Source organism: Rhipicephalus sanguineus, chromosome 6, assembly GCF_013339695.2.
Source record: "Rhipicephalus sanguineus isolate Rsan-2018 chromosome 6, BIME_Rsan_1.4, whole genome shotgun sequence".
Taxonomy (NCBI): domain Eukaryota; kingdom Metazoa; phylum Arthropoda; class Arachnida; order Ixodida; family Ixodidae; genus Rhipicephalus; species Rhipicephalus sanguineus.
The window spans coordinates 165,642,762-165,668,986 of record NC_051181.1 but is presented as its reverse complement, the minus strand read 5'-3'; the positions used below and the strand labels follow the sequence as shown (position 1 = coordinate 165,668,986).

The 26,225-nt window shown below is 45.9% G+C and overlaps 2 protein-coding genes across 6 annotated transcripts in view; both read left to right on the top strand.

Moving 5' to 3' along the window:
* Nucleotides 1-2,166, top strand: part of LOC119396998 (unconventional myosin-VI) — a 195,676-nt gene extending 193,510 nt beyond the window's left edge. For both annotated transcript variants that reach the window (XM_037664409.2, XM_037664408.1), the window contains exon 27: nucleotides 1,098-2,166. In XM_037664409.2, the coding sequence (XP_037520337.1) occupies nucleotides 1,098-1,249 (152 nt within the window). In that variant the 3' untranslated portion in view covers nucleotides 1,250-2,166. The remainder of the gene's footprint in view (nucleotides 1-1,097) is intronic.
* A 10,404-nt stretch (nucleotides 2,167-12,570) lies between these two features.
* Nucleotides 12,571-14,140, top strand: LOC119396997 (uncharacterized). Of its 4 annotated transcripts, none has more exons than XM_037664407.2 (2): nucleotides 12,571-12,646; nucleotides 13,098-14,140. In XM_037664407.2, the coding sequence occupies exon 2, from the start codon at nucleotides 13,116-13,118 to the stop codon at nucleotides 13,716-13,718; it is 603 nt and encodes a 200-aa protein (XP_037520335.1). In that variant the 5' UTR covers nucleotides 12,571-12,646; nucleotides 13,098-13,115; the 3' UTR covers nucleotides 13,719-14,140. The 4 variants fall into 4 exon arrangements, with proteins under 4 accessions (XP_037520335.1, XP_037520332.1, XP_037520334.1 ...); XM_037664404.2 differs by lacking the exon at nucleotides 12,571-12,646 and adding an exon at nucleotides 12,672-12,808; XM_037664406.2 differs by lacking the exon at nucleotides 12,571-12,646 and adding an exon at nucleotides 12,807-12,828.
* The last annotated feature ends 12,085 nt before the right edge of the window (nucleotides 14,141-26,225 follow it).

The window sequence follows — 26,225 nt, the reverse complement described above, 5'->3', positions numbered from 1 at the left end:
CCGCCACCTCCTTGGAGTTAGGTACTGTGGAACGATGATCATTTCTCACAGGAGGTCTGGGGCAGCAATTTCGCGCCTCGATCCCGCGGACTCCCGTGGTGAGTCAAACGTTGACGATGCCACATTGGCAGTATATTGTATGTGTTATGTTGTTTGTGTGTGTTATATGGGCATTCTAGTTATTTGTCATATTGCTTTAGTTCTTTGTAAGATTCGGCTGGCAGGCTCACCATTGTGTAAAAGGTGCCAACAAATGTCCATGTGTTCATTACACTGAGGTACAAACTGCGTCTTCCGTGACCAGCTCTCTCTTAGATCTCACAAGCTACTTCAGCACCTTTCGTGACCTTGAGCACTTTCTTTTCGTTTTTTCTTTGAACAGATTGGCTCACTTTCAGAGTAATCAGGAGTGCACTATTGTCAAGAGTGCACTATTACCCAATTTACTTTATCTATTATATTCAACACTGTCTGCTGTATACTTACTTTAACTGTTATTCTTCAATCACTGCATTTGTATCATGACATGTCCTTATGATATTTATTTGTTTCCCCCCCCCCCCCTTTATGTAATGTCTTGTATAGGCCTTTAAGTGTTAATAAATGATGATGAATATTGTAGTGTGTAGTTGTGGCACTATAGGGAAGGGGGGGGGGGGTACATGGCGGCACTCCGTAGTAGCTGCGGTAACTATGCAGCACAGGAATGCTCAAATCAGCCAAGGGCCATGTGTCTCCAACTACGACGTAGCCGGGCCAGTCTATCAGAATTTGCTAAGAAAAGAGTGAGCATTTTCTAGTTGTCTTTGAGACGTAATTTTAAATTCCTTGCAGCGTGCAGTGTTATAATATTTGTAAAAGAACAGGGCTAGTTTGGTACAAAAGAAAGAATGAGCGTTGTACGTGTTTGGTGCTTGAGTGTGTGGGTGTGTGCGTATGTAAAAGTGCCGTGTGTTTGCGCTCAAATAATTTTTATAATATTTGGCTCACATGTTCACCTGAGCCTTGGCAGCATTTTCTCAGGATGTTCGAGAAGTGATGTGGGGCCCCTTTAAGGCTCTGTCTTCAATTGTTTTGTCCACCATCATTCTGTCCAGGGCGTGATGACATGCAAATGTGTGAACTCAAGCTTGAAGAGACCGGCCTGGCTCGGAAACGAGGAGCTGAGATCCTGGAGCACGAGTTTGATGCCGAGTGGGCAAAGCATGGCGGGCCAGTCTATGTTCCGCTGTCCACAAGGCAGCGGTAGAGCGGCATCTGTCGTCACTAGGGCAAGCTTGGTGGCAGCAGTTGAAAGATCAAACATGTTATTTATAAGGTTGTGTGTAGTTATTTTTTTGATCTCATGTCTTCTCTTGCTTGTCTTGATAGAACAGCTTGGATAGCTCAGAGCAGTTTGTAGGCCACTGAAGTGTTGAACATTTGGTTTCAGCACTACTTTTCTCGTTGCTTCCAGTGCTTGAAAAAGAAAAGCAGTGGTTTACTGCTTGCATGAATGCAGTATTTTCTTTTTTTTTTTGTCTATGTTAGTGCATAACCTTTTTCTTTGTGGGCTGTTTGTATTTGCCAGGTACCAGATAACGAATCACTCAGCCAAAATTGACAGGGTATCCATACCACCCTTGAGCTATGGAAGTCTTGTTGTGTTCTCCCACCCCTCCCCCATTTGTGAGGAACAGCAGCACTGCTGTTTTCTTTTTCCCTTTTGCCGGTAGCTTACTGCGCAGCTAACACCCTTAAGTGCGCTCCTTTAACTTCAGTGCTTTCAAGAAGTCGTTAATTTAAATGCCTAAGTTTAAGCTCGGTAATTTGTTGCAACAATTTTATGACGTTTTGAATCTCGGTGCTATGTCGCTTAATTACTAGGGCAATTGATTATTTGATTATAGTCTTTAATAAGGATATGTATGCATGCACATGCTCCTGTTGTACTCGGTTGTGGTGGTGGTCCCCTTTGTTTTCCCACATTTATTTGTGCATTTCTTAAGTGACACCCCGTTAATGCTTTAGTACTGCGTGGCCTTGCTACTGCCTCTTGTGTAATGTTCAACATGTTGTCACATAAGAGCTGCCATCACTGAGTGGAAGAAATGCACGAAGGGTGTGCTTCCTCAGTCAGCACGGACTCACTCCGAGTGTGACCAAAATAAAGAACTGTTGGATGTATGATCTGTGTGTGTGTGGACTTTCAGAGCTAGATTTCCCAGTCACAGCAGTCACACTTCAATGGAGGTGGAATGCCTGAGGCCCGGATACTGTGTGTTACCAAGATGCATATGAAAGGAGGCATTAAATGAGCCCTGCAACACTTTTTCAGCATGGTCAGAAAATGCTGTCGATCGGTAGTTGAGGCTCCTGAGAACACGCGAGCTAAACATTATAGAGCAGCACACAGCCTGGAATTTACAATTAATTTCCAAAGTCAACTAGAAATTGTTCCCTCGTCTTTCTACAAATGATGCCATATAACCAAATGACCACACCCTATACCCAAATTCACAGCCATTGGCTGGTTTGAGCATCGTGAGCTGCATAGTTACAGAGCCCGCCGCTGGAGGCCACCACATGCCCGCACACGGTTCGCGATCACACTGAAAGTAAGCAGCGCGTTCGAAGAAAAAAAAAAGTGCTCAAGGTCATGATGCGCGCGTGACGCAACTTCTTACCCCCGTGCCATCCCTCCCTGTTGAGCTTCCAGCCAGCTCGTCAGGACGACAGAAAGCAATTACAGCGTGCGACAAATCTCCATTGCTGTGGTCGATTCGTGGGGCAATAAACCCCTTTAATGACTTACCATTTGGTGGTTGCTTGGAAAAGTGTTGCAGGGCTTAATGTTAGACAGAGGCCGGGATGACCGCAGGAGTGTGGCAGTGATTCCCTACGTGCACTACAAAGCTCGCAATCTCAGATTGGTAAAAAAGGGGTTATGTCTTAGTGTGCAACTGAGAAGTTAAAATTCACGGTGTATTGCCACCTCCTCAGTTAAGCTGAAAAAATTAATGCATAATAATACATAACAGCAAAATTGTGGGTTGTTCAGAGGGGGTGTTGTTCAGAGCTCTGAGACACCCCTCACTACAATGTAGGGACTACGTGAATCTAAGGTGGGCAACCATATTTTGTTCTCCTCCTCAATGGTGTTCAGAACATTTTTTTCTCTATTGTTTTAAAAATTCCACCATAATTTTAGCAATCATCGTAGCCGGAGGCTGAGCACAATAAAAGTGAGCAGCGCTACACAAAGTTTTGAAGGAAAACTCGGCTTCTTCCCTGGCTCGGTCCAGCCCTGACCACTTGGCTCCAAGGCTACTCAAGAACAGTGGGAAACGGCCTCTACTCACCAAGCTTCACAAAGAAAGTTTCCAGCCTCCCTAAAAAAAAAAAGGCAGCATAGCCATTTAAAACCTGTCTATTTTTGTCGTTGCCCCCTGCAGGAGGAAATTGTTGCACTACATTGTGTTATTTTCTATTTAATTTCATTCTGTATTTTTTGTTCTGGCTCGAAAGCTTCTATTATAAGCCACTTTTTCTCTCTCTCCATCCTCCTTTGCCCAAATCGCTAAGAGCCCCCCCCCCCCCCCTCCATTCGATGGAGCTAGACTTTAAAAGGGTTTCTAGCCACTTTTATATGTAATCATCGATTGACCTCAGTGTCTGTTTTTATCGCCTGACGAATCGATTGGCTTTAAAGGGACTGACAACTGCCCAGAATATGAAATGAGTTGACTCCACTGATGTAAAGATTGTCCGTTGCACTGTCTCAAACCAACCCTTTTTTTTTTTTTTTCGTGAGAGATGGATTTATATTTTTATTTATTAATTGAAAGTCGCGAAAAATGACCTGTGGCGCCTCTGGCGGCAAGAACATTAATGATCCGATGAAGACGGCCACGTGACCGTTGATTGCTGTACGCGGTCGACGATTTTTTTGTTAGTATTGAAACATTGTTCGTTTCTTTATATTAAAAGGTATTACTCCATAATGATGTACATATAGGCCTGCGTTAGTAGTATGCATTAAAGTGGCGCTGCCTTCGCGTGACGTAATGATCCCATGCTCGTCAGCGCGTCTTGAGCAACTTTTCAGCGTGCTAATTCAACCGTGCACGCAGTTTCCAGGTCGCTAAGATTTTGGAGCGACATAGTTTTGCTGCCTACACTTCGTCTCAGAAATGACGCGCGCTGCTGCTACTCGGTGCGGCCGTGCATATGCACAGTTACGTTTTCGATTACTTGGCTTGGCTCGTGTATCGAGAGAGTGACGACGCCGGGACAGGGAGAGTATTTCGGCCGCGCGTTAAAAAAGTCACGTGGTACACAGAGCTGCTCCGCGCGCGGCGGTCGCGGTTGCCTAGACGACGAAGACGCGGCCGCGGCGGCACTCCGACCGTCGTTGGGTTCTGCGGCAGTGCCATGCTTCCTTTGGTATTACAACGTATTCAATGGGCATTGCGATGAAGCAGTGACTGCATGAGCTGCACGTCACAGCGCACAAATGCAACATTCAAGGGTAAAATTTAGCACAGCTTCACTGACTTGGCGTCGCGAAGACTGATGAAACTGCGGAGCTGGTGCCTTTTCCTTGGCTTTGGGGTGCGTTTTTTACTAAGTACTATTTTAGCTCTCGATACAGCGATGGTAATATGACGCCGCTAAACGGTCCGTGAGCTCCTGCTTTGGCCACTCGCAGTCAGGATCGGATTCCCTTCGTTGCTGGGCGGCCGACGTCTCTCTTCCCGACGAGTTTTGTCGTGCAGTTGCGGCGACACGCCTCTCTCACTCGAAACTCGGGGTCGGCCCGTCATCGTTGGGCCCATATGCTCTAGCGAATTCCCATCATATTTCCCGCCGCGCCGCTTCTTCTCCCGAAGACAGAACCTTGTTCGTACTCGCCATACTCGTCGCCGAACGTCGTAATGCTCTGCGCCGACAGTGCACGCTTTTGTACTGCTAATTGTTCACTCAGAATTTATACTTGCAGCAACAACGAAATGAAACAATGTTAGTGCTGTTAAATCAAGGTGTGCGGCCTAGAGGTAGGGGACACTCTTGTAAGCTCAGTGCGAGCAGTCCGGCCGCATTAGAATTAACACCACAATTAAAGCACGATATGCAACACGTACGAACTGACGGTCGGATGTCAAGAACAAGCATGCACGCTAGCAATAAACAAAGATAATGATGTGCGTCTATCCTGGCCTCTCCTAACTCCATCGCACAGTAGTCAGGGAACACCAAGCCCAGCTTTTTACTCTGCCGAAATAACATAACACTACCGCAGAAGGGGAGCGCATACTATCGATACGATGGCCGGAGCCACCGCAGCCACCGCGTCTACGCGTCTCCGTCTCGCCGGTCTCGCTCGCCTGGCAACGGCCAGACCCCCGCCAGAGGGCCGCACCGGCCGCACTTTTTTAACGCGCGGCCGAAATACTCTCCCGCCGGGACAAGCCATCCATGACACAGGCGCAGGCAACCTTGGGCGCAGGCGCACACAACGCTCTACAAATACCGGAAAGGTGTATAAAGCCACACATCTCATTGTAACAGCTTGCTATTTTCAAAAATGGTTGGAAAACTCAAAAGGTGGTTAAGCATACTTGCAGTAACTCCTGCGAAAGCAGAACAACGACAGCTTTCATAAGGGCTAGCGGCATCGCTAACAATTCTCAGCGTTGCTGGAGCAAGCCTCCATGCGTGTTTGGAGGATTTCAGACCGAAAAATACTGCTTATAAAATAACTACGTGCTTTTCGGATAAACCACTGCAGCTACGAACGCTACGAAGGGTGAGCTTCCTGTCGCGCCATAAAAAACGGTCGAGAAAAATCAGTTGTCGGTCCCTTTAAAAAAAATATTTTTCGAATACGTCAAGAATAAGCGGAACAGCAGGGATTTGCACTTTCTTTCTCCGGATTGCACGACTTGCAATTCACGGCAGTTGAGCGTGGTGCCGGGCAAACTTCATTGCTTCTCGCGTTCCGCGACACCGCGATTGCGAAGTCGCGTGTTGTAATTTTGTAATATGCAGAGCGCTCAACGCATGGCAACGGCAGCGGCGCGCTATTGGCTGCGCGCACACAGGAACGCCGCTGCGGACTTCCGCCCAGCAACGGCCGCCACGACGCTCTCCTTCTGCGCTCTCCTTCTCGGGGTGCTTTTCGCGGGAATTTTAAACGGTGAAACGCGGCCGCCGGGCGCCCGTGGAATTTTCGTCGCCGCCTGTGCTTGTGAACTGCTACTGCTCTCGCGTTGACCGAAGACACCGTCGTCGCCGTAGGGTTCGACTGTGCTTTGTGCATTTTGTTTTGTTATAACGCTGAACACATTCGCCCATGAACATTTGCGTTGTCGCCACTGTCTTTTTGTGCCTTGGCGCTGCCGCAAGACGCGATCGGCCGTTGTGTTCTACCTGTGCGTTCCTTTTTTCTTTTTTTAACAGTGAACACGCTCGCCCTTGAATATCTGTGCTGTCTGCTGTGTCCTTTTGAGCCCTCGCGTTGTCGCAAGACACAATCGTTGTTGTGTTGGACTGATTGCTTTTATTTTTTTTTTAACGCTGAACACACTTTCACTCGAATATATGTGTTGTCGCCAGTGTTTTTTGTGATCTCGCGTTGTCGCAAGACGTGATCGCCGTGGGTTCGAGTGTGCGTTGTGTTTTTATTATTTTTCTTTCGCGGCTGTTCTTGCCAATGCATTTCGCATCCCTGCAACGCCGGTGTTGTACGGCTATGACCACGGAAAACAGCGCATGTGAGACGTCGGCGCGCCGCGCGATCGAATGCGTCGAAGACAATGACAGTTCATCGCCTGACGTTGACGTAGTTCGGGCGAACATCAATGATGAACAAGACGCCTGCAGCTGGGTAGAAGATTACGGTTTGAAGACAAACACATCGTGGGTTGTAGACTTCGTGAAGTCAATTATAATAGCAAGGTGTGAAAGGTAATACAAAAATTATGTTTCATAACTTCAAAAATAACTTGCGGCATCTTCTGTGGTGATTTAACTTCATGCTTTGGGGATAATGTCCAATGATGTGCCGTCTCAATTAGGTCGTATTATGTGTGCACTTGGCCCCCCTTAGTACGTGGCGTAAGTGGTTGGCGAAACAAAATCGAAAAAGTGCCGCAGTAATTGTGTTCTAGTTATTTTCATATCTTATGGCGTAGGTACCATAGGATGGGAAAATAATCAGAGCAATCAAAACGCAATGTGAACCAGAGCTATATTATGGTTGGATCTCACGAAAGTATTCCACAAACCTGCACATTTGGCCGTACTCACTTAGGTCATCAATTTAAACCTAGGAGAAAGATCATACAATTACATCCGATACTTCCTAACGAATAGGAAGGTTACCTTCAACATGGGGGAACTCGAGTCTGAGGTGAGGAGCATGGACAGTTTAGTTACACCTCAGGGCTCCATGATATCGCTCATGCTCTTAATCTCATTATGACAGGATTGTCAGAAAAACGTGAAGACATCGAAGGAATCAATCGCTCTGTATACACGGATGATGTTGCCATATGGATTTCGCAGGGCAGTGATGGGTAAATAGAACAGAAGTTACAGTAAGTGAAAGATAAAGTGGAAGTCTAGCTCACAGGCACAAGGCTTGAATTTTCACCAGAGAAATCAGAACTCCTTTACAGACCCATACTTAACAGCAGGTGGCCCAAGAGATATATATACATCATGGAGAGAGAGTGCGAGGAGATACAGACTTGCACGAAAAACGTGGGGGCATCCCCATCATTGAACAAGTTAGGGTCCTTGTACTCAACATTGAGTCGAAGCGAACTAACAGCAATACTCTTATAAAAATAGTGACTAAGGTCACTAAGGCAACTGGCTGCTCAGGAGAATCACAAACACAAGTATCACGGAATGAAGGAGGCTAGCATTGTTAGGCTTAAATGGAACAAGACAGAAAAGGACAAAATCAATATGTTCGTAAGAAAAGCTTTTAAGCAGGCCCTAGGCTTAACCAAAAGCACCAGCATAGAGAGATTAACGCACCTGGACATGCATAACACCTTAGAAGATTAAGCTCAGTTGGAAAGAATTGCCAGCACCTGGACTGACAAAATATAGATAAATTACAAACAATAACCAGCAATGACCCAAGGTTGTATCGGCCAGAGATTGGGAGCCAGATTGACATTGCAAATTGACTAAAAAAGAAATACACACAAAATTCAATTCGGGCAGTAGAACGAGCACAGCTAATACGACCTAATTGAGACGGCTCAAGTGCACACATAATACGACCTAATTGAGACGGCTCATCATTGGACATTATCCCCACAGCATGGAGTTAAATCACCACAGAAGATGCCGCAAGTTATTTTTGAAGTTATGAAACATCATTTTTGCATTACCTTTCACACCTTGCTATTATAACTGACTTCACGAAGTCTACAACCCATGTAACACGAAACCTCTAAAAGACGCCTCGAAACGGTTACAGGACGGCTATAAACGTCTTGGTTTACGAGAAGATCAAGAATAGACATTTTTTGCAAAATAAAGCACAGCTGATGCCGCTTGACACATGATTTTTTGCATTCTGTTGTTGCTCCAGCACTAACACAACGCTTAAAGATGGATAATCTTCATTCCGCGCCGCATTAAAAAGGTTAAGTAGACTTCAAGTGCCCTGTGTGGAAAATCGGCGCAAAAAACTACAGCGTGTAGCAGACGCCCCTCGCTTTCCGCACGCTTCCCGAGCGCGGAAAGCCCACGGGTCCGGCGCGCGCATTTGTAATATGCAGAGCGCTCAACGCATGGCAACGGCCGTGGCGCGCTATTGGCTGCGCGCACACAGGGACGCCGTCGCGGACTTCCGCCTAGCAACGGCCGCCTCGCCCTCGCCGACGCGACGATGCACTCTCGTTCTCGGGATGCCTTTCGCGGGAATTTTAAACGGTGAACGTGCGCCTCCGGGGCCCGTGGAATTTTCGTCGCCGCCTGTGCTTTCGCCTTTTATTTTCGCAATGTTTGGAAGCAGCCCCCACTTCGGGGCAGCTTTAATTGGGAGACCCCGCGGCCAAAAGAAGGAAGAAGGGCAACTCGGGGGGGGGGGGCGCGTTTTCGGGGTTGCAACCGCAGCGGCCCGCAGTTTGGAGGCGACGACGCGTACGGCAAGAGCGGGGAACGTTCTTGACATCGTCGTTTTACGACCTACACCTCCACCCCGTGAAAGAACAGTGAAAGCCACAGGGACCGTAACCCAAAACACAGGGAAGGCCTTTTCTCCCTCTGTTCTTCAAGTCTGTTGCACGTGCGGGGTGCAGAGAAAACTCTTTTGGACTGTGCTTGTTGTTTCTCTATTTCTATTCTCCTTTTCATTTTCCCTCTCCACGAGAGCACTGTAAATAGTGAACAAATAAAGCAGTCTTCGTGAAGCGTTCAAACAGAGCGGACGTCTTGATTTTGTGTCGTCCAACCTAAAGAAAGTTTTTGCCTGCTCTCGCGCTGACCGAAGACGCCGCCGTCGCCGTAGGATTCGACTGTGCTTTGTACATTTTGCTTTGTTAGAGTGTGCGTTTGTTGTCTTTTATTATTTTTTTTCGAGGCTGTTCTTTCCAACGCATATCACAGCCCTGCAACGCCGGTGTTGGACGGCCATGAGTACTGAAAACAGCGCATGTGAGACGTCGGCGCGCCGCGCGATCGAATGCGTTAAAGACAGTGAGAGTTCGTCGCCGGACGTTGACGTGCTTCGGGCGAACATCAGTGATGCACAAGACGCCTGCAGCTGGGTACAAGATTACGGCTTGAAAACGAGCACATCGTGGGTTGTGGACTTCGTCAAGTCAACAGCAAGGTGTGAAAGGTAATACAAAAATTATGTTTCATAACTTCAAAAATAACTTGCAGCATCTTCTGTGATGATTTAACTTCTTGTTTTGGGGATAATGTCCAATGATGAGCCGTCTCAATTAAGTTGTATTATGTGTGCACTTGGCCCTCTTTATACGTGGCGTAAGCGGTTGGCGAAACAAAATCGAAAATTGCCGCAGCCACATAAGTAATTGTGTTCTAGTTATTTTCCTATCATATGGCGTAGGTACCATAGGATGGGAAAATAATCAGAACGCAATGTGAACCAGAGCTACATTATGGTTGGATCTCACGAAAGTATTCCACAAACCTGCACATTTGGCCCCACTCACTTAGGTCACCAACTTAAACCTGGGAGAAAGATCATACAATTACAACCGATACTTCCTAACGAATAGGAATGTTACCTTCAACATGGGGGAACTCGAGTCTGAGGTGAGGAGCATGGACAGTTTAGTTACACCTCAGGGCTCCATGATATCGCTCATGCTCTTAATCTCATTATGACAGGATTGTCAGAAAAACGTGAAGACATCGAAGGAATCAATTGCTCCGTATACACGGATGATGTTGCCATATGGATCTCGCAAGGCAGTGATGGGTAAATAGAACAGAAATTACAGGAAGTGGTAGATAAAGTGGAAGTCTACCTCACAGGCACTAGGCTTGAATTTTCACCAGAGAAATCAGAACTCCTTTACAGACCCATACTTAACCAGCAGGTGGCCCAGAGATACAGACTTGCACGAAAAACGTGGGGGGCATCCCCATCATTGAACAAGTTATAGGGTCCTTGTACTCAAAATTGAGTCGAAGGGAAATAACAGCAATACTCTTATAAAAATAGTGACTAAGGTCACTAAGGCAACTGGCTGATCAGGAGAATCACAAACAAGTATCACGGAATGAAGGAGGCTAGCATTCTTAGGCTTAAATGGAACAAGACAGAAAAGGACAAAATCAATATGTTCGTAAGGGAAAGCTTTTAAGCAGACCCTAGGCTTGCTCGAAAGCACCAGCATAGAGAGATTAACGCATCTGGGCATACATAACACCTTAGAAGGATTGACTGAAGCTCAGTTGGAAAGAATTGCCAGCACCTGGACTGACAGAATATAGATAAATTACAAACAACAACCAGCAAGGACCCAAGGTTGCATCGGCCAGAGATTGGGAGCCAGATTGACATTGCCAGTTTACTAAAAAAGAAATACACACAAAATTCAATTAAGGCAGTAGAACGAGCACAGCTAATACGACCTAACTGAGACGGCTCAAGTGCACATACTACGACCTAATTGAGACAGCTCATCATTGGACATTATCGCCAATTAAATCACCACAGAAGATGCTGCAAGTTATTTTGTAGTTATGAAACACCATTTTTGTATTACCTTTCACACCTTGATGTTGACTTCACGAAATCTACAACCCACGATCTGTTTGTCTTAACCTTCTACACAGCTGCAGGCGTCTTGTTCATCAGTGATGTTCGCCCGAACCACGTCAACGTCAGGCGATGAACTGTCATTGTCTTCAACGCATTCGATCGCGCGGCGCGCCGACGTCTCACATGCGCTGTTTTCCGTGGTCATAGCCGTACAACACCGGCGTTGCAGGGCTCTGCGAAATGCGTTGGCAAGAACAGCAGCGAAAAAAAAAAATTAAAAAAACACAAGGCACACTCGAACCCACGGCGATCACGTCTTGCGACAACGCGAGATCACAAAAAAACACTGGCGACAACACATATATTCACGTGAAAGCGTGTTCAGTGTTAAAAAAATAAACAAACGCAATCAGTCCAACACAACAACGATTATGTCTTGCGACAACGCGAGGGCTCAAAAGACACAGCAGACAGCACAGATATTCAAGGGCGAGCGTGTTCACTGTTAAAAAAAGAAAAAAAGAAACGCACAGTAGAACACAACGGCCGATCGCGTCTTGCTGCAGCGCCAAGACAGTGGCGACAACACAAATGTTCATGGGCGAACGTGTTGACCGTTATAACAAAACAAAATGCACAAAGCACAGTCGAACCCTACGGCGACGACGGCGTCTTCGGTCAACGCGAGAGCAGTAGTAGCAGTTCACAAGCGGCGACGAAAATTCCACGGGGCCCGGCGGCCGCGTTCACCGTTTAAAATTCCCGCGAAAGGCACCCCGAGAAGGAGAGCGGCGTCGTCTCGTCGTGGCAGCCGTTGCTAGGCGGAAGTCCGGAGCGGCGTCCCTGTGTGCGCGCAGCCAATAGCGCGCCGCTGCCGTTGCCATGCGTTGAGCGCTCTGCATATTACAAACTCGCGTCCGGCGCAGCTGCGGCGCGGCGCGGGAGTTCACCGCAAAAGGCCCACGCGGGATACTTGTATTCAAAACTAGAGTTACTGCAAGCATATATGATATAACTCTACTCAAAACTAAAGACCTTGCTCAAAACTAGAATTACTGTATATGCTACTAACATATACAGTAACTCTACTCAAAACAGCGTCGCAGCGCCAGATTTTCCTCTAGTGTGTAATATTATGAAACTCGCCGAGGACCTTGCGCCTAAAGCCCCTCCATCACGTCTACTGACTGGCGGAAAACTCATGGAGGGGCTTTACTTGCGCCTATGCTACAGTGTGCCTTGCGCCACTTGCGCTACTTGTGGCCTTCGAGATCGAGTCAGCGGTGTGCGCGCGGATGCAATCTTGGAGGCCATCACTGCCTGATTTCTCCGACGATGCAAGGGGGTCTCCCACCTCTAATATTTTGTTAAATTTCTGCTGGTCGGCTTGAAGTCGAATAGGTGCGGAGCGTTTCCTTTTATATTTCCATGCCATTTTCTATTTTTCCGATACGCAACTGTTATTTTAAAGTCAATTCCACATGCTCGTTGGATGCCATTGGATGCCGTGTGTCCCATGGCTATGCCCATGGCAATGGCTTCCCAACGCCGTGATCACTATTGGTACGCTACACCTTAACATCGTAAGCCTGCAAACGATGATATGTTGCGTACGCACATCTTGCGATTTCTGGGCTCATGCGAACGGTTGCTGCACATGTTCAAGTGGCGCTGAGAACTGCATGTGAATAATTTTGAGCATGCTTCCTCTCTTGGCGGTGGATGTCCCTCATGGCTGGAAAGCCACTTCACTTGTCTAGTCTTGCTCAAAATTTAAACTAGAAACATATTAACTTCCATTGAGCAAGGTTGTTGTTGTACAAAACGTTTACTTGTGTTCCCTTTCTTTCAGAATGTTTATTCCAAGAAAATGGCAAGCATTCTGCATCATGAAACGAATAGTCGTGGCTGCTACTGCTGCCCGATAGCACGGCAGCCTGCATCAGTAGTGAGCACCTCGTCAGATGCCTTGGATGCGTCTTTGCACGAACTGGGAATGCTGAGTGCGGTCACAGACTCGCGACAGGACTATCTGCTCGAAAAGCTTTCCCACAGTAGTGACTCTGGCCCAAACCATTCGGGGCTTTGTGTGCTAGCCATGAATTCTGCCTACATTGCAGACTTCTCATTCGTGGCTGCGTCAAGTCCAGAGAGTCCCCCTTCGGAGACTGTGCCACTCCTGACCTTACGGCGTCCTCGTGTTCGGGCCCTTCGCAGGCGACAGTACTTTTACCAGCCGTACGACTACCCGTGGCGGCAAAGGCTAATGGAAATGCTGAGGACAAAAGAAGCTTCGTGTGACGGCACGAACAAGTCTAGCCCAGGCAGTCCGTCCAAGTTGACTGTGGCTGCTGCAGGCATTGTCCGGTCGAAGTCACTGGACGACCTGGAAGTGTGCGGTGCCAAGGCATGTGGGACCAGGGCAGACATTGAAACAGTGTCACGTAAAATAAGCAATCTTCATTTCAGCTAGCACCACAAAGTCGGGGCTGTTTCAGATGAAAAAATGTTTTTTTACGATGCGTGGTGTTCTTGGTTTCAGAATTTCTAAACCTCTGGAACGCACTTTTTGACATAGGTGGTTAGGCTATTTATTTATTTATTTGTTACTTTTTGCAGCATTTGATCGAGCTTTGCAGGTAATTAAGTTGGTCAATGAACAGAACTGCTTGGGGTCAAGCATACAAAGGGCTCTCTGTACCTGAACGGTGGTTGCTGCAGCATGATGGCCTTACATAGTGCTGCTGCGGCCGCATTTTTCTCACTGTTCTGGGATGTTTCCCTTTAATTTCACCCAAGCTGAAGGAATAAAAGTGTTGGCACAGTACTCTGTTGTGCTCACTTCACCTTATCTAGACCAATGACCACAGGTGGTGACAATTTAAACCTTCAATCCGACTGCACAAATAAGAAGCAAAAAAACTTCTCTTTCGAGATCCCATGCTTTGTGCATGTTTAGTAATTTTGGCAACGTGGAGCCCTTTCTAAATAGTTGAGATTTCCTTCAAGCATTGGTCTTGCTTGAAAAAGTTTAATGTAAAACCACCTAGGGAATGGCTTCGAAGAAACCCTCTGCACCATTGTGCATTTCTTCAATTTTTGTTCAGATGTTTACACTGGCATCATGACCACAAGTATGCTTGCAAAATGACTGTTTTCATGAGCTGTTTGTTGCGTCAGCCAAAGTAAAGTATTGTCCTTCGTTTTTTATACTTGCTGCAGGATTAGCAGACTTATTAGACTACTGTCTTCTCACAAAGAGCTGCCTTAATTTTAGCTGACCAAGAAATCCACAGCTGCATATTGATCATCCTTCTGCATATAAATACTAAGGGTGCCTCGTGCCGAACTTTGTGCTGATAGTAATGGTGGCAAAAAAATCGGCATTATAAAGAATAACTGAATATAGAAATGAATGTGCAGTAGTCGGCCTTGCAAAATGAAGTTAAAAAGCAAAGTATTTTGGTAAAAGATGTCAGACAAATTTAGAGGAAAAATTTTTATTAGCTTTTGTGGTGTATGATTTCATAATTTGATGAAAATGAATTGTATGGTAAAAAATTACATAAACATGCAGATGTAGTCCGAAACATATTTCGTGAGGCAGTTAAATAAATGCTATACAACTAAGAGCATAGCTGTGTTTACTTTCATCTTGTGCAGTGGCTATGTTTATGTGCTGCAGCTGTCTGTATCCCTTGTGTCACATTGACCTGTAAATATATATGATGCTTGTGCACCAGAGGAAGAAATGTGAGCACGCACATACTGATTGGCTAAATGTAATGTATGTGCAGTAAAATGCCAATGTCAGTAAATGTCAATGTGCTTTAGAGATGCCTATGCACTGGCGTGTTTAAGTTTTATGTAGGAACTGCAGAATAAGAGGGCACTCACTTGCTCTGCAGTGAACATGCGCGGTTTATATATGCCCTGTTGTTACATTCATAGCACATATATATGCACAAGTATATCTGGTAAGCAAATGCTAGGAAAATTCTAAGAACTCAACCTGAAATCGCAAAGAATCTGAGTCGCTGGCAGCACAGAACGCCCATTGAAGGTGTGGCATAAGTGTGCAGGTAAAAATAAAATCGTTGGGTGTGGCATTTCTGCTGGTTCCAAGAATAATGCGGTATGCATGGATATTGTTATTTACTGGTCCTTTAGTAAAGAAAATTTGTCTACCTATCTGAATATCTTTCCCCGAAACAAAGGAACACTTGAAAACGCAAGAAGAAAGGATGAGTGAAAGCATCCTATGGATGTTTGCACAGCCATGAAGGATTTCTTTATTATGTTCAGCTCACTTCCCTGTTGAATATACGAAATAATTTTCAGTCCTTGCCTGTCATTTATTTTTTGCTGTATTTCTGTCACACTGTCATGGTCCTTCTGTTTCATCAATGACATCATTTCTGCGTTAACTTAGCACCATCTGATTTTTGGACAAAACGGGCCAGTGGATGGAACTGCCAAAATTCCACTGGGGCTGCAATGTGTTGGGAACTGTTGTTCAAGCCCTGCAGCTTTTACCAGAACAGTGTGAATGACTGCATCTTCCAATCTGCCAAAAGCACATAGTTGCTAACTTACCATTAGAACAAAAGAGTTGTACCAACAATTGAATGTGTCACTAAATGCATTCGTTGAATATGCAGATGCGGGAAGAATCTCGTCCATAACGGAGGTTAATGGTGGAAGGCTTAGTTTATTCCTGATGAATTTTCAGGTGAACGGAATGAAGTATGAAGGTGCCACATGTGGCATATGAAGTGTTTCTTAACGAGAATAGCAATGTGGGCTTTTTGGTGTAGCATCTTGACTGGCTTTGTCAGGATGCTTTGCACATGGCATTGCTACCATTTGCATTGCATGCTATGCACACAAGGACATCCTTGTGTGCCTCCTCCTATCCAGTTTTTTGCTAGTTGGTAACATGCATAACTGTATTGGCCACAGCCATGCAGCAAGTGCCCTTTGTGTAGGGCCACGAAGCTACCCTACAGTAACTGCTCATATTCAGTGAAGACTGGCCCCCCAATTCCTTTAGATGACGAGAGATGCACGGTGATCCGGGAGTGTTGGTGAAGACAGCGCACATGAAACAACCAGCCATCATCGGCTCCTTTGAACTGCCACAGATTACGCGATAGAGTGTATTCTTGGCTGCATGGAGCAACCGGCTGGCTGCGCCAGACCAAGTGGTTGTTCTGTGCACATACTGTTAAGTACTGAGTGACATTATTCACAGGCACTGCTTTAAAGGGACCGACAACTACCCAGAATATGAAATGAGTTGACTCCACTGATGTAAAGATTGTCCGTCGCACTGACTCAAAACAACCCTGTTTATTTCGTGAGAGGTGGATTTATATTTTTATTTCTCAATTGAAAGTCACGAAAAATGACCTGTGGCGCCTCTGGCGGCAAAAACATGAATGATTCGATGAAGACGGCCACGTGACCGTTGATTGCTCTACGCGGTCGGCGATTTTTTTGTTAGTATTGAAATATTGTTTGTTTCTTTACATTAAAAGGTATTACTCCATAAAATGTACATATAGGCCTGCGTTAGTAGTATGCATTAAAGTGGCGCTGCCTTCGCGTGACGTAATGATCCCATGCTCGTCAGCGCGTCTTGAGCAACTTTTCAGCGTGCTCATGCAACCGTGCACGCAGTTTCCAGGTCGCTAAGATTTTGGACAACATAGTTTTGCTACCTACACTTCGTCTCAGAAATGACGCGCGCTGCTACTCGGTGCGGCCGTGCATATGCACAGTTACGTTTTCGATTACTTGGCTTGGCTAGTGTATCGAGAGAGTAACGACGCCGGGACAAGCCATCCATGACACAGGCGCAGGCAACCTTGGGCGCAGGCGCACACAACGCTGTACAAATACCGGGAAGGTGTATAAAGCCACACATCTCATTGTAACAGCTGGCTATTTTCAAAAATGGTTGGAAAGCTCAAAATAAAGGTGGTTAAGCATAGTTACAGTAACTCCTGCAAAAGCAGAACAACGACAGCTTTCACAAGGGCTAGCGGCATCGCTGTCAATTCTCAGCGTTGCTGGAGCAAGCCTCCATGCGTGTTTGGAGCCTTTCAGATAGAAAAATACTGCTTATAAAATACCTACGTGCTTTTCAGATAAACCACTGCAACTACAAACGCTACGAAGGGTGAGCTTCCTGTCGCGCCGTAAAAAATTGTGTCGAGAAAAATCAGTTGTCGGTCCCTTTAAAGGCTCAGCAAAGAAGGAAGCAATGGCAAACTACTCCCTTACTCTTTGCCAAGAAAAGAACATTACCAAAGCTGTATTGGTGAAGTATTTTAACAGCAGAGCTGGTTAAGCTCAGAGAAGCCCCATTAGTTGCACACAAATTATCATCATCATCCTGTTTATCCACCGTTGATTCACTGGCCATTCTCCCAATTTACTTCTCATTAATGAACCAGCATGCACTCTCTTTGTCCTCTTCTTCATCTTCTGCTTTGCTCCCTGAACACATGGGCCGACTCGTCTGGCATGGGATGCATTAACTGATGGACGAGAGAATGAGTACAGAGAGAGGAAAGAGAAATTCTTAATTCTAATATTCTAAATTTCTTGGCGAGGCGGGATGCTAACCTTTGGATGCTAAACCCACAATCCAAAGGGGAGCGTCGTAACCACTCGGCTATCCAGGCACACTAGCAGAACAAGCGTTTATGGGAACCATATGATTGCGTTGCAATGGGTGCGAGAACGAGAAAAAGAAAGAGAGAAACAAGTAGAAACAGAGAGAGCAAAAGAAAAAAAGCATAGCATAGCCATGCATAGTATAGCACAGCAAGGAGGTGGGAAAAGGAAGTGAGGGAAAGGCCACCAGCTCCGCTCTTTTCTCAGTCTTCGCGCAACTAGTACCCAGCTGCCCAGTCTCTGTTTATTCATTTATGAATACAGCAGTCCTATAGAAGATCTTAGTGTGTAGGTATACAGAATAAAACAAAAAGCAGGAACTGTGCTCAATAAGTTCCTTTACACATGCACTTAAAAAACAAAACAACAAGGCGAGCAACAGCAATGGTCAAGTCAAACAACCAAACACACCAGCCGTGCTTTCAACGAAGGTATGTTTTTAAGTGTGGTGACGAGTCCTGCGTCACCAATTTATCAGGCAGCTTATTCCATTACACTATAGTTCTGGGGAAAAAACGTTGATACTTGAAGCTCTAGACAAGTGCAGTAAGTGGAGTTGTAGCAAGGGAGTGTCCCTGTCTGGTGGTAAAGGTGAAACATGAGATGTGGTGATAGTTTATTATTTAAAAAAAGTTTAAACAAGCCAGAAACACAGTTCCTGGTCAAACATGCTAAACATTGGCTACATGACATGTCAGTCCACCGATGACTCCAGTTATGAAAGGTAAGCTGCTCTGACGTATGAGGTTAGTGATTAAAGTACACCCATATTTATTGTGGATGAAACTATGCCACAGAACCATCATGACACAAGGCACCGCCGGATGCATCTAAATGCAACGATCAAGTAAGCAATCGCCGTCACTGATCAGTTTGGGTGAATCATGCTGTAAAGATAATTTAAAAATTATCAGTTCTGCACATGCACACTATGTGAAACATGAGGCATTCTTACATATGCAATGCCATAATGGATGCTACATGCTTAGTACTAAAGCTCACCAATCCATCTACATGAACGAGAAATATGTGCACTAGTTTCAAAATATAGTGTTCAGCTGCAAACGCATGCAAGGAGTTTCATTGTAGGGTGAGATGGTGGTGCCTATCAGAGAGAGCTGTCTATGACAGATCTTTAGAGTCGTTTGCCTGCACTAGAAAGCTTATTCATTCAAGACTTATGGTTTAGATTTGAGTAATGATGCTTTGCCAACCATGTACTACTGATAACTCCATTTTTTAGATACGCTCTCAACAAGCAGCACAGAAGGAGGGGCCCTGTGATACAAATTAAGCCTGTTGTTTTCACCACTTGTGTTACTGTGAGATGTGGCTATATCGTTACTCAACTAGGAATGCTGAAAACAAAGCAGTTGTAATTTTATTTTAATGAAGAAATTAACTTTTTCTCAGACTACACACAAGAGATATTTTTGGCATCAAAAGTGATGTTTGGTTCTGTGACAGTGAAGCCATGGCTGTGCATTGGCTTCACACCAAGTTGCACCTGACATTCGTATGGTCCCAGGTTGGCCATGCTATCTTGCGCTAAAAATGATAAAACATTCTTTGTACATTGTCAGATACAAGAATATTTGTTTTTAAATATCATATTTTGAAAACAATTTCAGCACGACACCAGGTGTGCTGTACAATGGCCACCATGAGGCAAGACTTCTGGTAGGGTGGCTAGCCACTAGTGATGCAGAACTATTGATGGTTCACTCACTATCGTACTATCGATGGAAAAAAAAATCTATCGATAGTAAGTTTGGCGATACTACTGAAAGTATAAAATCAACCGCGCGAACTCTTTGCAGCATAAACTTGGTTCCCCAAGTATGTGGTAGCAGGAGGAGCAGGCTGAAATGCGCCCCGCCACGGTGGTTTAGTGGTTATGGCGCTCGACTGCTGAACCGAAGGTCGTGGGATTGAATCCCGGCTGCGGCGGCTGCATTTTCGATGGAGGCGAAAATGTTTGAGGCCTGTGTACTTAATTTAGGTGCATGTTAAAGAACCCCAGGTGGTCGAAATTTCCGGAGCCCTCCACTACGGCGTCTCTCATAATCATATCGTGGTTTTGAGACGCTAAACCCCAGATATTATTAGGCTGAAATGTAAGAAAGTTCACATGCTTGCGCTCCTTCACCAGAATTTTTGGCTGACACATGACAATTAGGTTGAATTATTCAGGTGAACAGGAAACTAGATCGTTACATTTGACGGTACTGTGAGGCTTCAAATTATATTGCATTTTGTGATTTCAAAATAGGAATATCAAGAACTAGGTTTGCTAATTGTATGGTGTAAGTGGTTACTTTTGAATATGAATTTATTGATGGACATATTCTTGCATTTTCACTGTTGAAATCATTTTTATTTCGCCAAAAAATTGCTCATAAATTAAGTAAACTGAGTATTGCTGATAGTAGGCTATCACAAATGCTTTTTGGCAATATCGCCGGCCAGCCAGGCACGTAGCCAGGATTTTTTTTCGGGGGGGGGGCCCAAGGCCTAATTATTCGAATGAAAGTCTTTTCATGGCAAAAAGAAAAAAAAAAGTTGCCCGGGAATATAAGGCTGGACGAATTTCGGGGGTGGGCCCGGGCCCCCCGGGCCCCCCCCTTGCCTACGTGCCTGCGGCCAGCAACAGCATAATTATTCACAGCACTATTGATAGTAATGTCGGTAGTAATACTGACAGTACTATTGACTGTGCTATCGATAATACTATGGATATTTTGTTGATAGTAGCATTATCGATAGTTTCTTTACACTAACAATAGTTCAGAAAAAAGTATCGATACTATCGATAGTCAATTTGCCGATAGTTTTGCATCACTACTAGCCACCCTACTTCTGGTGTTTCCATATAAGAGCCACGCGGTGACTGGACACAACTGGGCAGTGAAGTCACTGGCAGAGTAAAATCCAAAAGGAAACGCTCTTTTGTCATCTGCTCAGATGTTCAACTTTGAAGACTAACAACTTGAGTTCTCATCCACTGATTTGTATGATTCCTTTTGCATTCATCACAGCGTTATACTTCACACTCTCCAGTGCAATAGAAAGTAGTAAAGCAATGTTGCAAGGCCCGTTTGACAAGAATCTGCTCATGTGTGCTGTAGCCACATCGAGATGGCACTCCTGCCCATTTCAAAATAGACTCTATTTCAAATGATACACTCAAGTCAGCCGAGATGGTTCTTGTCCCTGGCAAAACAAAGTGAAACGTGGTTGTATGGATTTTGCTTATCAGTACTGAGCAAGAGTACGTTTTACGCTACACTTATCAACTAGAAACACAGTTCTTAGTGCTCAGTGTTGTAGGCGTTACAGAAAAAAAGTAACTATACGGGTACTCGTTACACTATAAAAAAAGGAACGCGTTACCGCCCTACGTTACCTACAAACAAATGTAATGCGTTACCGTTACCGTTACAGAAAAAAAAGTAACGCACGTTACCTCTGCCATTACTCTGCAATCATAAATTTTAATCAATGTCTCTTTGCTGCAGGAACCCACAATATAATTTTTTTTAATGTCAGATTTATGTTTCACATAAAACTTTTAACCCAAACAACGATTACCCAAAATGCTGATTTAACGAGAATTATTTGCACAAATGTACCAGACCTTAGCAACGTTATAGTGGCTTAAAGTTGCCTGTGGAGTTACACGTGATATGGCTTCTGACTCTGGCGCATGGTGAAGCCATTTTTCTGAATGTGACATTATGCACAATATGAGATTCAATCATGAACGCTATCCGCAAAGAAAGCATCACTGAACTCTCAAGAAATTTACAGTAGTTCTGATGGCATGCTTCTACTAGCAAAATAGATGCGCAAATTTTGTAGTAGTAAAGAAATGCTTTAAAGGCCTAGTCACGGAAAAAAAATATCTGTGCATCAACATTTTTTGTTCACTTTAACCTGTATAGTTACCACAAAAATTGCGAGCATTTATGTGAGGGCGTTCAAGATCAGCCTCGCTCGCTCAGGAGTTCAATAACCAGAAACTTAGCTGCAGTTGCAGATAGAAAGAAGGAAAATTTATTTTCAAAGCAAAGTTGATAAGTCTTGTCAGCTTCATAGCGACTATTATGTAGCAACTATAATAAAAAGTCGCATATTTAGACATTTTTCAAAAATAGTTTTCTTTGCTCTACCAGTTTCAAACGTTACTTTACTTTGTTGCACACGCATTTCATGCACAAAATGTCTGCTTTGTAACTGTAATATTTGTGTTCTACATCGTCGTGAACTTTCCAGAATGACAGGTAATGATATTGGTCCTTTCGTATTGAATATGCTCGATATTTTTTTTCCTCGTAAATTATGTAGTTAATAAGAAAACTAAGTTTGTTTTCGGGCTACTGGGTGGTATGTGCATAAAATATAAAATAATCAAATCTAAAATATTCATTTTTGAATCCGTGTCGATCTCTCGTGGAGTCACTCGTTTGCAATAACCACGGTTAGGAGACTAATTGCGGTTATATCTGCCATGTAGCTACCTGTAACCGTGGTTAGCCGTAACTGTAGTTGGCTTAACCGTGGTTAAGGCTGTTCGTGTGCATAGGTCGGCAAAAAAATTGGAGCTCACTCAGACTCACTCAAGTAATATATATTGCTCCGAGGGCTCACTCGGACTCAGACTCATCAAAATTTCCCTCAACCGGACTCGCTCGGACTCAGACTCTCTAAACCTTTTCTCAGCCGGACTCAATCGGACTCGGACTCACCAACATATTACTCAGCCGGACTCACTCAAACTCAGACTCACAGCTTGACCTGAGTCTGAGTGAGTCGACTCATGAGTGAGTTTGCCGACCTATGTTTGTGTGACAGCGGTATTAGTGGGCTTTGGTTAAAACAGGGGACGCCAACCAAGGTAGTGCGTAAAAAGAATTTTTTTTTACGTTACAAGAAAAAATCTGACGTTTTGCGTCCCACTCGCATTCTTTTTCAGGGTTTTCTTCCTGCCGTGGGGTCACGCCCATTCAGACTCTTGATCGGCAGTGCCCCTGTATACCGGTTGACGTTACCGGCTGTCACCTGGATGGGCCAGGATTCCATAAAAAGCCGCTTATACGAATTGGCCTCTTAGGTCGACAACGCGAGAGTTGTCGAAATTCGATGCAGTGGTCGTTCACCACGCTGTGCTCAGTGAGTGTACTCCTTTGTCACTCGAACTGCCGGACGTCGTTTTTATGCTGTCGCAGCCTCTCGGGGAAGTTCTTTGTTTCCCTCACGTAAGAAGCATCACGATCGGCACGTGGTATGGAGTAAACCAGCCCTTGTGCTTTCTCTTCGGTGCCCTTGCGCTGTAAAGGCCCCACATTGGGCGCCAGTGTCGATGCGAATGCGTGACAGCAGATGGTGCGGCCAAAAGAAGTTTGCACGACATCGAACGAAGAATGAAATTCTTCCAACAGGCATAGAAGCTGGGAACGCTCGACCAACGTAAGGTTGTCAGCAATCGAGGAACCAAATACATAAGCGGGTGACGAATCAGATGTGGAAACAGCACTGAGCGGACGGGAGCTGGTGCAGTGCGTCACCCAGTGCGTCTATAACTTGTGCGTCTTCGAGGGCTTCCGCTCTGCCGAGACATTCCCCTTGCACCAACGTAACAATGTATGGGGATGGGTTCGTAACAAAAATATCGGTCACCCTGAGTGACCTGCACAGTCGCAAATGGCACCAGCAAGCCTTTCCTAGTGAAAACGCGGTCAGATGGGGAAAGGAGTGCAACGGTGTGGGCAGGACCGGTGCAACAGACTGACACAGCCGTTGAAGAGTTTGCAGGAACTGTGGTGTCGTCTTTGACAAGTACCTTGGTAGCAGCTGGTGGACTGTTCGCCGGCGTCAAATCTGAGAATGGTGAAAGCTCTATTTCAGCTGGTGCGCAACGAATTACGGCGTCATGGCAGGCGAGAAAATCCCATCCCAGGATGACATCGTGAGAGCATGAAGAAATTATGATGAATTCGAAGGCATACAGAGCGTCCTGAATGATGACACGGGCTGTGCACACTGCAGTCAGGTGAATACTTTGGGCACTGGCTGTGGCCTGGCGACGCCTCCAGCGTAAGTTAGCGGGGGCACCACAGGGGGCGCTGGGGGCGGCCTTGCTACAACTTGCGCATAACTGGAGGGGGCCGGTGGTATTCCGCGGCATGACCTCCGCGATTTCCTGCTCAATAGCCTGGCGTAGGGGAGGCAGCAGTGTGGTCGACGGCTGTTCAACATGCTGTGGAGGCCAGTAGTGAGAACTGGCGGGCAATTTCCTCGTGCACGAATGACTTGATCTCGGCGAGTAAGACAGAGTGGTTCGAAGTGGCCGACAACCCAACTGAAATTGGTCGACGGCCAATGGCTGGTAAACAACTGCGCAGCGCTCGGCAACCGGTATTGTCGGCCGACCAATGGCAGCCTATGTGGGGCCCTGATTGGCAACCAATTATGCTGGTTATTAGTTGGCCGAAACGTTCAGCCAAAGATCGGCAAATGATAGGGATAGAGTCGGCACCCAATGCTCGGGCGACCAAACGTAGTCCTCCGTAGTAGGGCCATGCTTTGATACCTACCACGTTGGCCAGGCGGAACTATGAGCCAGTGACAAGCCGACATTACATTAGATCTGTAGGTGCAAATTTTTTTCCTACACCGCACGCATTATTTCTCGGTAAGCAAAAATTTCTTGTTTGAGCGTTCAGCGCCGGCTGTCACTAGATTGCACTAGATTATTCGCACAAGATTATTTAACCCAGCTGTGCACCACCTGATGTCTACAAGGTCGGCTCACGGCTCTACGGCCTTGGGCCTATGTTAGCAGCCAAAGGTTGGCCGGTGTAAGGCCATTAACCAAGCTATGACCAAGCCCAACATCGGCCAAACTCTATTCGCAAGCCCGGGCCATGGCCGGCCAGGTCGGCCATGCGCCAGCATAGAGTCGAGGTCGTTTTTTCAGTTGGGAAGCCAGCGAGATCGGCGTCGCGTGATGGAGGTCGACGCGTCATCAGCCGCTGCCGGCGCAGCTCCTTGTAGCTTTTGGCACAGTCGTGTGCTGAGACCTCTGCCACCAGTGCGAGGGTTTGATGGCCCGAGGCAAGCATGGTCCGTCGATGCACTGCCTTTCAAAACGTTCCCGATCTTGTCGGACTCAGACATGGTCGCGTTGGCTTTCTTGCACAAGTCGAGGTCGTCTTCAATGTAACTCGTGAAATACTCGCCGGACTGCTGGGCTCGTTCACGTAAACGCTGTTCGGCTTGCAGCTTACGAACGGCAGGGCGGCCAAAACGTCGGTGATGGCGGTCTGAAAGCGGACGAGCGGAATAGGGTGCTGGTGACCATATGGAGTGCTACACCCGCGAGGTGAAAAACAGGTTTCGTTTGTCCTCTCCCTATGGTCGCACGAAATCGCGTGCATCCTAGACGTCCGTGCATCCGCGCTGGTAAGAAGAAGTGTCGGGGCTGAATTGCCATGTTGCGTCGAGAAGTCCGTGAATACCGTGTCACTGACGCTATGCTTCGAGGTTTCAACATAGAAACTCGCTGGTTTTGTGACTACATTAGTTTCCTGTTGCTCAGTGAAGGCCCTCAGCGCCCTTCGGGCACGGAAAACTAATCGTGGCTTCGCCCTCGCTTCGCGAGTTGGGCACGGCAACAGTGACGTGCGAAATACCACTTTCAGGCGGGTGATTTGAAGTGCGCTAACGCGAAGCGGACCACTAAAACGTGATTTTATTTCAAAATAACCACTTTCTTAGCATAAAGGTAGCACTACGAGGTTTCTGGACCGCTATTTCAACAATCAACGTCGACTTAATATTTGCCTTTAGTGTCCCTTTAAAGGGCACAGCACTCTCCGCCAAATTGTAAAGACGCTTATTGGCGGGCACTCGGTGACGATGCACGACAGCGACAGTCGATCAAGACGGGGACCGACTCTCTGCACGAGCTGTGTTCTCTCCGAAAGGAGCCGAAGAGAGCGACCCACTAGAGGGTGCTGGGAGGACGACCCACTGCACATTTCCAAGGCTTCAATATGGTCTATTTTGAAAGAAAACCCGACGTGTTTCTTCAAGTCATGCAGATGACCGGTCCATAAATACAATTAAGTACATTGGAAAGAGAATGGCGTGCACCATTTCGTAGTTACAACGTATATGTCGTGCACATCAGGGTCGCCAGCAGAATTTCTTCGAAAAACTTCAAAATGAACAATGGTAAGCTACCGCTGCCACGAAGTTTCGTGACCGTGAGCTAAGAAAGGTGTAAGGTGGG